Source organism: Phoenix dactylifera, unplaced genomic scaffold, assembly GCF_009389715.1.
Source record: "Phoenix dactylifera cultivar Barhee BC4 unplaced genomic scaffold, palm_55x_up_171113_PBpolish2nd_filt_p 000658F, whole genome shotgun sequence".
Lineage (NCBI taxonomy): Eukaryota > Viridiplantae > Streptophyta > Magnoliopsida > Arecales > Arecaceae > Phoenix > Phoenix dactylifera.
In genome coordinates, this window is record NW_024068047.1 from 32,254 (window position 1) to 48,980 (window position 16,727).

Genomic DNA, 16,727 nt, shown 5'->3' on the forward strand with positions numbered 1-16,727 from the left:
ATCACCAGCTTAATTTGTTTGGTGAGATACCTGGATAGACTCACTGCGCCTACAACGGTAAGAATTCTCAGTCATCAGCAATTAAGCTAAATCATGTTTACAGAGGCTCCAAAAAGTTATGGCGTTTATAATTGAATTGTTCATTCCTTTGGATGTTCTTATGATGTTTCCTAAGCTGGACATGATAAACAAGACCTCCCAATAAAGCATTCAAGTAAAGAAAGATCAAATCAAACCACGCAGACTGGCAATGCCTTAGACTGCATCAATCTGATTAGCGTATTAAGGATTTCTGATTTAAGCAGAAATACTGAGCAGAATATAAAGACTATCATCAAATATAGACAGATAGAAGAAAAAATATTACGGCAGATGATCCTCCTACTCGTAGTATCTTCAATTCATGGAAGCACTCTGAATGGGACCTGGACCGGAACAAATTTATTGTTGAGAAGCTAAGATTCAATCATAGTCTGCAAAGAAAGATGTGCTCTCTCATTGTACATAGCATTACTGTTTTTGTCAAGAAAGAAGAATAAAATCAAATCAGATATAAAAGATGAGCTCTGTTCTTCACATCTACAACAATATGTACTCAACATGACCTTACAAGATTCATACATCCACGAGAGAAGAAAACTCCGGGAGATACACTAATGCTAGAGCTGCCACAGATCATTTTGTGAGGCGTTAAGGCTTGAGAATCTGAACAAGTATCCTTCTATTTCTTAAGAACTATGTACATAAGACTTCTGAATGAGAGAAACAGCTGCAAAATGATGTCAGTGCCTATAGCTGTTCACTGTTTACTGGCTCGCTTTGGCGGTAAATTTCAACATTCCACTTGAGGACCTGTCATATGTGATGGTTGGAAAGAGTTCAAGTGAATTTATGCACAGGAGATGATTGCCTCAGCTCGTAAGCTGCTTGGAAACAGTCTGCTGCTTGATGCAGTGAACCATCTGCTTTTGAGATGTAACCAAGATTCAACCAGGCATTATGATTTGTTGGTTCTAGACGGAGAGCATTCATTACAAAGCTCCTTGCAAGTGACAGTGATTTCCCTCCAAACATCCTTAGAACAGCTGCTATAGAAACCATGCTTGGAACATAGTCTGGTTCAAGCGAGAGTGCAACTGAATAAGCTACCAAAGCATCTATGTGCAATGACTGAGCTTCCAGTAACATGCCTGCAGGCACCCAACAATGCTTAAATAGACGATCAGACCACACAGCAGTAAGCTGGTGACAGAGATGATCTAACATTAACACAGAATTGTGATTAAAGTGAAAGAGCATCCTTGTAGACTGTCATAGGAGGCTGACCAAAAAATGTTTTTTAACAAAGCATTTCATTAACTAGATATTAAAGAAGGTTCTATCATGAAACATCGCGAGCATTTTCAGACAGTATATTAAAGAATGAGGTTTGTGCAAATTATCTATCCTCATAGACTTGGACACGAACACAGGTATATACAATATCTAGTTCAATAATTTTTATTTTTCTTATCCTGGAAAGGAAATCCAAGAAACACGTACTTAAAGTCGTACTCAACCTGTAAGGCTCCATCTTCTGCAACTAAACTGGCATGTATCTTCAATAGAGATAGTGGATATCATGATAAATTACTGTTGAAAAAAAAGGCATCAATAATAATACTTCTGTAAGCTCTTAATATTGGTGTCAGGTTTCCATCAAAAAAAGATTTTCAGGCAATACATGCATCATCAACTACTGGAGGAATTTCCTTGGAGAGGGGAAGATATAAGTACCTAACAAAAAGGCAAAAAAATGCTAAAGAAACAAAAATTCAGGCATTATGTCAAAAGTACATGATGATGTTTTCTTCAGGACTGCTATTCCAGCTATGCTTCGGATACACTTTTGAGCCAGAACGGTCCCAGGACTTATATTAGCCAGCAACCATTTTGGTATGGTACAAGTCCATACCGTGCCATTCCAAGGCATCAAAATAGGTAAAGAAAAGGGCAAAGGGAGGAGATAAGAGGAAGAGAGAGAGAGGCAGGGAGAAAAGAGGAGAAAGAGGAGGCTTGCTGGTGATGATGTCGCAGCATCGAAGAGCAGGGAGCATGCAACATCTGGCAAAGAGGGAGAGGAGAAGTATACCGGTGATGGCCGGCATCGAAGAGGGGGGAGCAAGCGAGGTCCAGCAGCAAAGCAAACAAGAAAGCCCTCGAAGGCTCTCAAACCATTGAATTTGGTTTTTTTTTGGGGGGGGGGGGGGGGGAGATAATTTTAAAACCGAACCGACCCAACCTGCTAAACTGTCTCGCCTTGGCATCAGTTCGGTTTAGTATGGGCCGAATTGCTTGACCCAACCTGCTAAACTGTCTCGCCTTGGCATCAGTTCGGTTTAGGATGGGCCGAATTGCTTGATTCGGATAGGTTCGGTGATCACTGTAGTTTTAAGTCTAAGTTCATAGTTACTAAGGATGGGAGATAATAGAGAAACAGTCATGACCATGATATTTTGCCATTGCCACTATGCTCTATGGTTTAAGTCTAATTTCAGAATCAATAACAATGGACGATAATAGATAGAGAAACAGCAAGGACCACAACATTATCCCAATTGTAAAACAGCCCAGCAAAAGTTACTCTACTTGGAGATCATTTTTGAGGTATTAATATCTGACAGATTACTGTCCTTTCAAGGCACACCAATTGTTAAGGTTGTTTTAATTAAAAAATCATACAGAAAGGAAAAATCAGTAGCTTTCATTTTATATGTTAGCTCTTCATCTGTGTTTTGGATTGTTTTTAATATTACATAATGCTAATTATTGGGTTAGTAACTAAAAATAAATAAATATAACACGTGCTTATGTTCACAAGCAAAAGATGTGTTCATTTTGATGCATGACACAATAATGAAGGGTCAAACTATTTTATAAGAAAAAAGGAGAGAAACCTGCCCACACTATAATTATCAAAGTCGAAATTCTCGGGGATGCACCCCCCAAGACTAGAACCCAAAACCTTTGGTTGCTAAGCAAAGAGGGCAGCACTATATTATAGGATCGAATTATTTGTTTAAGTTTTCAAAGTATATTTATCTCTGCTTCAAGGCAACTAAAAGTAGCACAAAAATAGTATTACTAATGTATCCTATCCAAGGTTTCAAGAATCAAACCATGTGGTTCTGTGCTGACTAGCAGGAAACACATTGGGCCAGTACCAGCACCCAGCATGAGTCAGCATGACACTCATTAATTATTTTTTTTATTTTTAATTAAACAGATAGTGCTGAGTCTTTTTTTGTTTTTTATTCCATCACAGCATGAGATATATGCTTGTACGGCACAATGCAACATACAACCAGCATTGGCACCTAAACCCTTGACCTTATCATTCCTTTGGCATATTTTTCAACACTATCGTGTATCTTTCACACTAATGAAGTTCACTGTCCACAAAATCTTGTAAATGTATCTTGTCAGCTGTTGACCAACATAAGAAAGACAACTGACATCTTAATCATTGCCACCTGCTGCTATTTTTCTGCATTAGACCTATACATAATGGATCAAGTAAACACTAGATTTATACATCATCCTTAATGAGCACCACAAGCAAATCTTGAGATCTCCTCATCAAATTCCCAAGTGTAGAATTGCTTGGTCTGATTACTAAACTTCATAAACCATGTAGACCTGCACCATAGCAGTCTCTCCAAGCCAAGTTGATTTTTGAAGACTCAAATTAGAAATAACAGCAACTAGGTCCCATACTAAGCCATCATGTGTAAGAATTATATATATCACACCATATGTCACAAAGATTATTCTTCTCTCACTATATACATGATCAATCATTTGACGAGTACTCGTCTGTTTCTTTATTAAGTCCGTCACATTAACGATTTCATCTTTTCATCACAACCATTGCTTGGAAAAACCCTTGGACAGACACTAAAACTTATAACAATATGAGTGGAAATGAAAAACCTTTCATCCTTTAGATCCCAGTAGACAAATCCTTTCATTTAATAGGCACTAACATACAAATTATTCTGAAATATACTCCAGGTATTCCAACCACTTAAAAATAATCAGACTGGTCAGAATAATAATAAAGAATTTGGAAGACATATGGTGCATACACATAGGTAGAATGACTTGGGTTCATCAATAAGGTCAATGGTAAAAAGGAATCCATCAAGGGCAAGTATCCCCTACATTCAAATACAACTACTTGATGAAGAGACCAAACAAAAAGTAAGTGTACAGACTACAGAGTTAACAAACTCTTCATAGTGCAAGCTATGGTATAGCCCAGTGTAGCATCCCTATTTTGTTGGGAGGAGGTACCACTTTCAAATGTTGAGGAAAACGGTAAATGCTTACCACAATTATTTTCAAAAGGTAAAATAAAATAAAATCCTTATCTTGTAGATTTTGACGTCTCTTGCTTCAATACCAAATAATTTAATCGAGAAAACATTGAAAAGAAAAAGGTAAGAGACATCAGATAACAAACTAGTGAGATTTAGAGTGAATTAGTGGTTCGTCAATTTAACATTTGTAGGCCCACCAATTATAGAGGAAAAAAAACTAGTTTTCACCACTTAGAGCCTGGTTGGATATTCCTGCAGCAATATCCTGTTAACCTACCCAACCCACATCTTCTAAGGGCCTACTCAAGTCCCAGCCTAAATCCTAGTCTGTGGGCCCATAGGCCTATAATAAGAAAAAAGACCTTTATAAAGGTCTTTTTTTCTTCCCATAGGATTTAGGCTAGGAGGTGTAGGGTTGATATGAGACATAATTAAATGGATGGCACAATCCATGAATCCAGCGAGAAATTTAGCCAATCCTGCTAGATTAATCAAACAAGCCCTCGGGTTATGTGCTACAGATGCATAAATATATTCCTTATTTAGCATCTCAATCTAAATATTAAACATAGCCGGGTTAATGCTAATTAGTTCTCAATATTATTACATCAAAGGGCATGGGACTGCATTTTATTTGGTTTTTTGGTCGGTTTGTGCCTTAGAGATGAACACAATTCCCTATATCAAAAGTTATTATCTTCCCATTTTTCAAACTCTAGGAGAGATTTGGAGGGTTGCACCTTGCTAGGATGACACTAATTTCTAGAGAATTGACATCGGATTTAAAGTTGGCCATAATATTCAAAGCTTTATATGTTGATTTCAGTATCCATACGAGCACTCAATTGGTATAGTTTGTAACAATTGTAGGTATGGTGCAACCCTTGGTATACGGATGCACCTAGCGCCGATTCCCTATCAATCTAGTGTGGTATGCGGTATGCTAGATGTAGACCAATATGGTTCGGTACTTAAAATTCTCTGGCAATATCTGCTTGATTTTTCTATTGGTTCTTCTCAACTAGAATAAGGTCCACAGCTGCTTGGATGGAAAATTGGATCCTTTGGTAATATCTGCTTGATGATGATGATCAAATTAATGTGCCTGTCAATTGTTTCAATATACTTTGCCCCATTTGAGTACTATAAGCCTTCTTTGGTGGCTTGTCTTACCATACATGACTTGTTGACTACAAGAACTTTCTGTTTTAGCCACAATCTCAACTACCCCCAGTAACTTTATTGAATAATGGCCTACTGCAAACAATGCTTTCCTTTCACAAAGTGCCTGAGCAACAAGCAGCCTTCCAGTAAATGTATATTGTCTTGATAGCCTCATATATTTGAAGTTTGAAAAACTTAGGTTATCCAGCCCTATGGGTGGCCTTGTTCCAAAACATATGGTCATGCTATTTTTAGCAGATTTTCCCAAAGATCGACAATTCACTAAAAAGCAACCACTTTTCAGATTTCTTTTGAGCTTCCTCAATATATCTACCACAGGTTTTCTTAACATGGCATCACCAAGGTTGTTTACAAGATCTTTCAGTGTATTATTGACCACATTGTGCTCAGTCAACCAAGCATCACCAGTTTGTCCCTTCTTCAATGATGCTTACATCAATTCTTTCATCGTTCTCCATGACATCTCTATGGTTAATATGATCATTAATATATGTCACTGTTCATGCCCTACTACTGAAATTTCCATTTTCTCAGTTGACTCTCTAGTCTTGTTAAATGCTAACAAAAAGATGGTGTGTACTTAGTACCAAGGAGAAGTATAGCATCATCCCTCTTGACCACAAGCGTAGCACTAAGATTGTTTACCTTCAAATTTATTTTGCTAATATAGGCAGCATTAACTTTGCCCTATTCATGGTGAAGCAATTAGAATATTAGATGATCCCAGAGCTGAAGAGATTGAATCGAATTCACTTATGGTATTTACAAGCTACCTCACCTCTCACCATCAGTATTCTAACTGACTTCATTACTGAGCCCCATCATGCTGGTGCTGCTGCTTCTTACTGGAAAAACTCTAGGCAAATAGTATGGTGTCTCCATTTCCTTGGATGACACATTTGTACATGAAAAAGCAAGAATACCAGTACAGTCCATGCTAGAGAATCAAATCAGAGAACCACATCATGGTGTAGACTTCCACAAAGAATTTCAGGCTTCACGATCTTGTTGCTAATCACCTTTATTTTGATGACTAGTGGACAACTAAAAGTTTCATGAAAGAAACAGTTATATTAAGACTCACTATCATTTTGTTTATCATTGTTCCATAGAAAGAGAAGGTGATACCATATTTCCAACCAGCCTCCGGCTGACTTCCTTACTCTTCATATTCTAAATGATCTATCTAAATGTTAGAACAGAAGTTTGAAGGGTCGCTTCAAAATCTGTTGGTGTGCATGTATGATGCCAAGTCCTGCATCCCCATAGCAATTAGTATTATAACTGGAACCCTTGGTATATGATCCTCCTTGATTTTAAGGGAGTTTTTAAGTTGTTATTTTGTACCTCTACATATTACTAAATATCTATACATATTTGATTATATACTGTGCAACCCTTGAGGCATGTCCATTGTATGGTTCTATGTATTTTGAGCAAAATGATATAGTTGTGTATAATTTGGCATAGTTGCTCCAGGTAGATGCAGAATGTTTACCATGCTTCCAAAATTTCTTGATTCTCTTGAAAAAGATGCTTGATATGCCTAATAGGATGAGAACATCTAATTCCACCTTAGAAGCCTTCATGGTTTGGTATTTACTGTCAGGCATGTAGACAGCTGATAAATTACTAGTAGACAGAATAAAAAGGAAATAAGATACATTATAATCAAGTTCTTAGATAGTATAATAACCTGTTGCATGCCAGCACTTCGGAGAGAAAATTTCAACAGATTTGGCTTTTTCCAAGCAAACATACGAATCAGTCCATGATTCGAGTTTTGTATAAATGAACGACAAATCTAGCCATGCTTCTGTTTCTAAATCTTTTACTGCTTTAACCTGCCCAAAACAGATAGAAAGATGGAGACAGAGCAATTGAGAACAATGACACTAGAAACAGAAAAGGCAGCAAAAAACACCAAACAGTTTAGATGACAAAGATCATGTCAGCTAATTTGATCATTGCAAATATAATCCAAAAGGGGATGCACACCTCAGAATTGTTGCTCCAAGACTTAAGTTCCTTCTGCGCCTGAATCATGGCAAGCAGAATTCTGTAAGTATCTATCGCATTCCTGGGCTGTTCCTGAGCAACCTGAAGTAAAGCTTTTAACCGTAGAAAATCCAAATGATCCATTTTTCCAGTCTCATCTATAGCAAGATCAACTATTGCTTCAGCCTCTTTGAAGTTCTGCTCTGCAGATACTACAAGAGCTAATAGTTTCCAGCCACTCACTGAGCTCCCAGCCACCATATCCAGATATCTTATAGCACTTTCAACAGCTGTGTTAAGATTTCGTTGCAATGCATTCTCCCTCCCGAGGCTATATATGACCTCAGGACAATCTTTCTCAATAGTTGCAGCACAGTGTAGTGACTTCAGAGATTCACTCTGTAACCTCAGTCTTTGTGAATCAGAGATGGAAGACCTAGCACAATATCCATAGCAAACACCAAGCAAGTGGCTGGCAACACCCCTTAAATGTTTTTCCTGATTATTAGTAAATTCAATTGCCTTCATCGCAAAGTTTGTCCCTTCACAAGCATGATTTGGATTTTTATAACACAACTTTGCTCCTAATAAAAGTGATGGTAGATGCAGTTTGTGCTTCCTTTCTGAATGACACAAACCTTTTTTTAAAATGTTCAATGCAACATCATCTAGTCCTGCAGCACTGTAACAAAGTGCAAGAAGATACCATCTTTCACCTCTGCTATAGATACCTGGCAACACTTGTTCTACGTGTCCTGCCAAAAGTTCAAATTGTCCAGATAATGAAAGTGCATGTATGAGATGATCCATGATCTCAGCATCCCAATTTATTTCCTGAAAAGCTACCTTTCTCATGAGTATCAGCAACAACAGTATTGCTTCCTCTATGTTACTTGTAGGGATCATATGTCCCCAAACTTGTTGAAACTGTGGAGGCAGGGGTACTTCAGCACCACCATATAGTAAAATTGTTGCCAAGTCTTTCTGTAAGCTAGCCAACCTTTTCAGATCTAAACTCCAAGGCCTAACAAGAGCACGGCGATACGCAGAAATAGCTTCCTCAAGAAAACCAGCCTGTTTCCAAAGCTTAGGAAGCAATTCCAGTGCTTTGTGAAGCATGTCCTTCAGTTTAGACTCACCTCTAATTCCCTCAGGCATACCATGAGGCCATGCGGCTTCGACAATGTCCAGGATATTTTTGCATTCCAGTGCAGCATCTGTCAGATGCGAACGTAAGCATCACATAAACATTGGCTATTATACTAGTCAATACAATGTCGAGCAAATACGAAATTCAACTTTTCTTCAGCTTAACACGAATCCAGGTATATTTGTATTTCTGTCCTCTCAAAATATTTTGGATACAAGAGCTCAAAGAAAATATGTATGCCGAATATTATTCAATTAATATAATTAAGATGTGCTTGCCCTTTTTTTAATAACTTTGGATAATTAAAAACTAGTGACTGATATGATATTTTTTGAACTAGGGTAGATTCTAACAGACAGTGTTAGCAATCTATGCTTGGTTGAAAAGGGGCTTGGAACTCTCAAGAAGAGGGTGCTGGATCAGGAGCAAGATTTTAGAATTGCCATATTATTCCACACAGAATTCTTTGTACCCAGATTATATAAGAATCTAAAAGATTAACTCTTGCACCAAATTAAAAGCATCATTTAAGATCTGACTGTTATCAGGCATGTCCTATGTAGTTCCATACTCGTTGAACTTAGTCCACCTGACTGAGAAGCTGACTAAGAAAATAAGTATGAGGTCAAATTCAGACCACATTTAAGCATAGCATATGTCACATTTGGTTATGAAAATTGATTTTTAGAATCTAGGAAGGAATTTTAGGTAAATTACTTTTTTAAGAAGTGAAATGCCTGCTATTTCATTGCCATTTCAGGTTATTTTTGAGTCAGGTTATGAAGCATTAGTTCATAGTCGACACAAGGTTTTTAAGATTTTACTTTCTTGTTTATGGTTTTGCTTTTTCCTTGTACTAAAGAAATAGTAAAATTATAGAGAATTAAATTTGATTTTTCTATTATTGAATTATATAATAGTTGAGGCTTCCTCATAAGTATGCTCTCTTTTTTTAAAAGAAAAATTATTAGTGGCACAAATTTAATTTTGTCACCAAACTATATAACAACGGAATGCTACAGAACTATTTTGCTACCTCGTCAAAAATGCTGTAGTTGTTTTTATGACTGACAGGGCATTTCATCACCTAACAGGTGGTAAAGGTGTAGGATTCATCCTATGAGGTCATGTGGGATGCATGTTATTTGTTGGGGCAATAGGCTGTATGGGACAGTCCAAGACAAATTACAACCAATTTCAGGGGAACCGACTTATAGATAGAAGGGGACTCAGCAACGGTTGTTGGGCAGTTGAGGAAGAGAGAGAATGGAGTAATGGATCACCACATATTCTACAGGACATATTATCAGTTATCGTGAATTTCCTCATAGTAAAATTGCCTAGATATACCAAGATGTTAATGCCCCTGCCAACTGGCTGTCCAAGTACAGCCTTTCCTCTTCATCTACAATGTGTTGGACAGGAACAATCCCCTGCTTGCCTTCATTCCTTGGCATTAGTGGATTGCAGTGCATACGTGCTTAAGAGAATGGTTGTAAGACGGTAAAAGCCTAGGCCTTTCAAATAAAAAGGACAAAAGAGGAAAGCAAAAAAAAAAGGTCTCCATTTCACACTTAAACCTCATGTTTCATTTGTTCAATATGTTATGCAAGTTGCAACAGTTTTGGCTTCAGATAGGATTTAATATGCAATGCGTGGATTCAACATTGGCCCTAAAAGTTTGGGTCCATGGATTTCTGAATGCAAGATGGCACTGTGGAAGTTAATGAGGGCATAGTGCACACGAGACCCTAGTGGTTCCAAGTAAGGGTGTCTGAAGTGTTCTTTTAGGGAACATCTAGATCTAGTATTCCCAGATAGCAGCATGTTCAGGTTCAGTGGACTTCTGAACGGACAGATGAGTGTTGTGACTAATCATATATGCTTGTTGATCCAAATGTCAGACCTTACTAATGTTGAATTCAATATTGGTCATTACAATCGGTTGAATCATTTAGAATTTCATTCTTATGCAATCCTTATCGTTGCGTATTTAACCATCCCCTCCTTCTCTCTCTTAACAATAACTTCTTGAAAAAGGTTATTAACTTATACCTTCCCATATTATCTATTTGTATGTTTCTAAAGAATGTTAATATAGAAATTTCAATCTTACATTTTCCTCGTGGAATTCAGTATTCCCACTTTATCACCTTCTCTCGATACATTCTTCCATTATCTTCTCAGCAAATGGTATCCTTTCAGACACTTGCAAGTCCTTGTTTCTCCCTTAGATACTCATTGGTTGCGAAGCAGCAAAGGCCTTAGAAACTCTGGAACATATGACTTTTGGATTATTTGGGCAGCACTCGATTTATCATTGTATACTTCAGCAAAACAAAAACCATTTCATATATTCCCCACATTTCTAATTGACTATATGTTTTCTTTTGCTTGTTCCGTTGGAACGTTAAGTAAATCAACCTTCTTATGTAAATTTTTTTCATGCAACAAGGTATGCATATCTTCTCGCTTAGCTTGACTAGACAGTTAGCAAGCAGTACAAATCATAACAAAGAACTTGCTCATCGGATTTTTCTACCAGTTTTACAAGTAACTAAATCTTGTCAGGTTGACATAAGTGCAAAAAGCATACAACAAAGCCCACATGAAAAATGCAAACTAAAATCACAAATACAGGGTTAAAAACTAAAGTTGAAAGTAACCTTAACCAAAGTGATTAAAAACTCATATTACCTTTATGTCGACAAAGCTGCTCCAAAGACTTGGATTTAAGCAATATTGCTTCAAGAAGAAGGCTAACTGAATGCATCGACATTACATTCACCTGCAGGTTTTCCCCTTTGGGACGAGTCTTTCTATGCTGAGTTCTTTCAGCAATAGCTTTGATGATCCTTGGCCTCAAGCCACGAATATCAATCCCTTGAAACACTTGCAATGCTGCATCAAAATTTCCTCTCTGATACTCCAATCGACCTAACAATGCCCGCGCTTCCTATTACAACATAAAAATGCTATCAAATAATAAAAATGAAAATTAGGGATATGAAGTTTGGATGCACAGAAATGAACTTAATGATGAAGTAAAAGAACCTCGTAATTCAACGATAGAGTCTCTTTTAGGGTAGATTCTACATCATCTACTTGGCTATCATCAAACTTTGAGTCCCAATCTCCTGTTTTCGATGAGAGGCCACTGACAGAGAAGTCCCTCGTCGCAAGAGATTCCGGTGACTGAGGCATCTCATTCTCTTCAAACTGGAACTGCTGTCCTGAGCAAGTGCACAGCATGGTGATGGATTCGTACCGCAATGTGGTTCAGCTCATTCAGTGATCAGCTGCTAATAACACCTATGCTCTCTGATCAACAATTCCATTAACAGAGTAGCCTATATACTAGATTGTCGATTCTTTTGAGGAATTTGCTCAGCTTCCTTGTTTCGGTGCTGAAGAGGCAATCTACAAATAAGCCACTACCAGCCTGATAAGATCATCATCTTCTGGTAGTCCTTTAGGAGATCTAAGAAGAGAAGAAGAAGAAGAAGTAAGCTATTTGACAGCAAAATGCAATGAGCAATTAGTGAAAAGGAAGACTAAAGCAGAACACCCGAAACATCTGATATATGAACCCATCAAAATTATTTGAACCAAGGATTCAAATTTTGAATGCAAACTGAACATTAAAACCCCATAACCAAACAACAGAAAACTTTAGATACAAATAAGAAAAAAAGACTGTAACTCCACAAGGAACCATGTTTTTACATGATTGCTTATGCCCCTCTTTTGGTTCCTTTATCCCAACATTTCACATGAATCAAAAGAGCCCCATTCAGAGGGTCATGAGATGATCCACTGACCCACCACCCACTATAACCAAACACTTAAAAACAAGCAAATTAAGAAAGAAACAATAAGAAGAAAAAGGAAACAAAAGTTACTCAGCCTTTCAAATCAAAAGTAAATGCTAGAACACCTTTTAAGTTTAAATCCATCCCCCATTTAATTTTAAAAAAAAAAACCACTATAAGCATTTCATTCCTCGCTCATCATCACATCCAATACGCTAAAGATCAACTATTTTGAAAACGCAATTCATGCACAAAACCAAACCCCTCGAACATCCCACCTCCGAAATCCCCAAGAAACTTCCGAGAGAGAGAGAGAGAGAGAGAGAGAGAGAGGGACGTTTCCAATGCTAGTGGAGCGAAAGAAAAGGGGGGATCACATCAGACATGGGCCCCGTGAAATCCAACAGACCAAATTTATCGGATCCAAGATCCAAACAGCACACAAAAACTCTCATTGTTATTTTTAAAAAAAATAAAAATGAAGCAGAGAGCAAGAAAGGGACGCGAGGTTGGGAGAAGCGGCCAATGTCCAACACCTTTCAGGGCCAGAAAGGAATCGAGCAGCGTAAGATTCGCAGAGAGACAAAAGGGGAGGTGAAAGGCTGGGGATGGAAAAGTTCCAGCAAAAAAGACACCCAGAAGAGAACGCACTACTAAAAGAAAAAAACTGCTCCACTTTACCTCCCTTCTCTCTCTCTTGGTTTAAACTTTAGCTTGAACCCTCAAAAATATTCCAATTTGAATGAGACATTTTACAGAGAGATAGATGTAACGTTTTTTTCTTTTTATGTGCTTTGGATTCCTCTTGTGGTAATTAATGGTGGAATGGTGCTTGATTAGAGTGAGGACAGTTTTTAAAATGTGCACATGATTTCCAATTCAAAAGGCAATCCTGGCCATTTGTTTGACATTGTGAAGTTTCTGTCTGCAGGAATGGAGGTGGGCTGGTGAGAGACAAGGCCTTTACCACCCACCAATGCTGACACCTTTCTTTATGATCGTAGTGGTACACTTTTGGTGCCTGTTTGGGATTAAAATAAAGATAGGTTTGCTAGGTAGAATAATTTGGTAAACCTTCCTTTGGCTCAAGATCCACGTATACATACATACATACATACATACATACATACATATACATATATGCATATACATATATATATATATATATACATATACATATACATATATATGCATATACATATATATATATATATATATATATATATATTTACATATATATATATATATATACATATATGCATATACATATATGCATATACATATATGCATATACATATATGCATATACATATATATGTATGTGGGGATTGATAACCTACTCTCTGTTATGGTAGGTTATCAATCTACCCATTTTTCCGTAGACAAAAAAAATATTCTTACTTTTTATAACTCTTAAGAATATTTTATGTTATTTTTCAATCTCATATTAACTCATCATCTCAACCCCTAATTAATACTCTCTCTCTCCTCAGTAGGTATACATATGTATGTATATATATATGTATGTATGTATATAGATGTATGTATGTATGTATATATATGTATGTATGTATATGTATGTATGTATATATATGTATGTATGTATATGTATGTATGTATGTATATGTATGTATGTATGTATATATATATGTATGTATATATATATGTATGTATGTATAAATATGTGTATATATATACATACGTATTTATATATATATGTACATGTGTATGTAGGCATACATGTATTAGACTGAACCTAGTATTTGAGCCAGCCGGGGAGGGTGTGGGCCATTGCCTGGAAATCAGTAGTTCTTGTCATCGAGGTATATACCAACCAAGTTTTACGTTTAGCCATCATTTTGCCAACATGCAAAAATCAATGTACGTAAAAAATGATTCAGTTGCAACTTGCGTGGCTGAATATGCATTATAGTTTATATGATTTAGTAGAATGTTTACATATAGAAGAAAATCAGAATGTAATCTGTTAAGTTATACAAAAATATGTATGGCACCGTGCTCAATTTTTACTATTAGAAAAGAAGGGTAGGGTATTATGGGTAGTGATAGAAAAAATATTAGATACCTCGATCTTGTACTAAACCAACATCTGGCAACCTTAGTACGTAGGCAACTTCGTCCCATTTGAGAAGCCAATCAACCAAAAAGCCAATCGACCGAGGTGAACTTCGCCTCCAACTAAGAAAACAATCGACACATGCTGACAGAGACTGATAATCCTGGCAATTGGCCATCGTGACAATGACTAGCCATTGCAACAATTATGCATTCGACTCACGGTCAGTACCATATGTCGCCCACACTGATGTTGTACTATTGGCCGCCACCTGACTACTGACGCACACTGACCTAGGTAACGATAAAATCTACTCTCCTATACGAAAGGACAGTACAGGAACCTCAGGTATGCAGCGCAATGCAATACGATATCATGTAATATTACTCACAGAGAACTACAGTCTTTTGAAATCTCTTCTTTTTATAGTGTTACTTCTCTATTCTAACTTAGGCATCAGAGGGTCTCCTGCCGAAACTCTTCGATAGGCGGACTTTTTGCAGCTGCACTCCAACTTTTGTCCAGATTCTGCTGCGAGAGGCAGAAAGGGGTAAATTTAAAGTGTGCAATTCAATTATTCAATGCAAACTTGAATCTGAATCTGTGGCCAAAGTATCTAACATTTATTCATTTGCTAGCGGAGCTCCTCTTGTTGGTGACAAGTGCCGATTTTATGTGCTAAATGTGAATTTCATATTATGTTGTCTGCACTGAAAGAACAAATAAATAGTATGCGAAGTTTGATAGGTTATGATGCCGCATAACAGATGTTGACACTTCCCACCATAATAGATTAAACGCTCAACGCTCAACCTATTTAATAAACGATCTAAACAAGTTGACTCATTTATGACTCAAATTTATTAATATCAAATTAGAATATATTTAAAACAAATCGATCAATTTGATAGATTGGATCATAAATTGTCTAATCTCTATGGCTGAGTAAGTGAAAATGGGGATTTGTAAAATATTTCAAAAGCATGAATGGTTAGGGGGGAAATGTATTGAAGCATATATCAACTTGTCACTTTGTTAACAACATAAAAATGGCACAACAACTTGACATATCAAGCAAGCCTTTTACTCAAGTATAAATGCTAGTAAATATTAAGTAAAGTGGAGCACAATTCATCAAGCAATTTAACTCCCAGTCCTCACTAGAAGTGAACTAGCTCTAAAGAATGATCTTAAGGGATCTTAGCATAGGATGAAGGGAAAATACAATAAAAATAGCACATATGCTCATAGGAACTAGGTATTAAGGGACAAATATCGACCAAATTAATGAAATAATTGTTGATCCAAAAGATGGATTTTGATGATTATAAAATTTTTGAGTATAATTATTGATGATTTGGTTTGCCTTAAAAATAAGAAAGTCGAGTTTTGTAGAGAGTTCAATAATTTTGAAAGATTAAATAAGCATAAAGAAGCTTTGAAGAATAAATTCTAAAGTTTAAGTATTTGAAGTATTTTAGGAACTTTTGTAGTAAAAGAGTCGACCTCGGAATCAACCGAGTCGACCCTATAACAGTCTCAGATAAAAAACAGAATGCAATAAAAAACAGCCCTTTTGCAAGTCAACCCAAGCAGCACAAGTGTTGGCTCCAAAATTGTTTCAGATGAAAGACAGAACATAATGGAAATCTGCTCTTTTCTTGAAAATCATAAGTCGACTTTTGAAGAACACGAGTCGACCTCTCTGAGTCTGACAATTCAAATGGCTAGTTTTTCTACGAGCAAAGAACGTACAAAACAGTTTCCAATAGTTATTTTCTCCACTCCAATGGCTAAAAATATATGTCCAACAATTTTTCAAGCTATAAATGCTTTTAACTTTAACTCGATAGGGAGTGCATTGAGGAGATTGAGTGGACAAAATAAAAAAAAGAAAACAAGCCAATCACAACTTCTAGAGCTTGAGTATTAATATGAGAGGTGACTATTCAAAACATTCGCCCACTTTATAGAGAGCTTCTAAATACCTAGAAAGAGAGCTTCAACATCTATTAATTGAGTCCCATTATAAGATCAAAAGCAAGCAAGAAAGAAAAATAAAAAAAGGGCTAAATTCTATCCACTTCAAGATCCCAACATTCGGAGCAATCACACTAAAGCTACAATGGCATAAATCCAACTTTT

The 16,727-nt window shown here is 36.8% G+C and overlaps 1 protein-coding gene across 7 annotated transcripts; it reads right to left on the minus strand.

Annotated features, from left to right (window-relative positions):
- Positions 1-415: 415 nt before the first annotated feature.
- On the minus strand, positions 416-13,135 carry LOC103720760 (protein NPGR1). 7 transcript variants are annotated; one of them, XM_039119918.1, is made up of 6 exons: positions 13,043-13,135; positions 11,749-12,175; positions 11,392-11,650; positions 7,545-8,761; positions 7,243-7,390; positions 416-1,190 (listed from the first exon to the last, which is right to left on the minus strand). In XM_039119918.1, exons 2-6 carry the CDS (start codon positions 11,944-11,946, stop codon positions 880-882), a joined length of 2,133 nt encoding a protein of 710 aa, XP_038975846.1. In that variant the 5' UTR covers positions 11,947-12,175; positions 13,043-13,135; the 3' UTR covers positions 416-879. The 7 variants fall into 7 exon arrangements, with proteins under 7 accessions (XP_038975846.1, XP_008808850.1, XP_038975845.1 ...); XM_008810628.3 differs by lacking the exon at positions 13,043-13,135 and adding an exon at positions 12,785-13,005; XM_039119917.1 differs by lacking the exon at positions 13,043-13,135 and adding an exon at positions 12,421-12,767.
- Between the last annotated feature and the right edge of the window lie 3,592 nt (positions 13,136-16,727).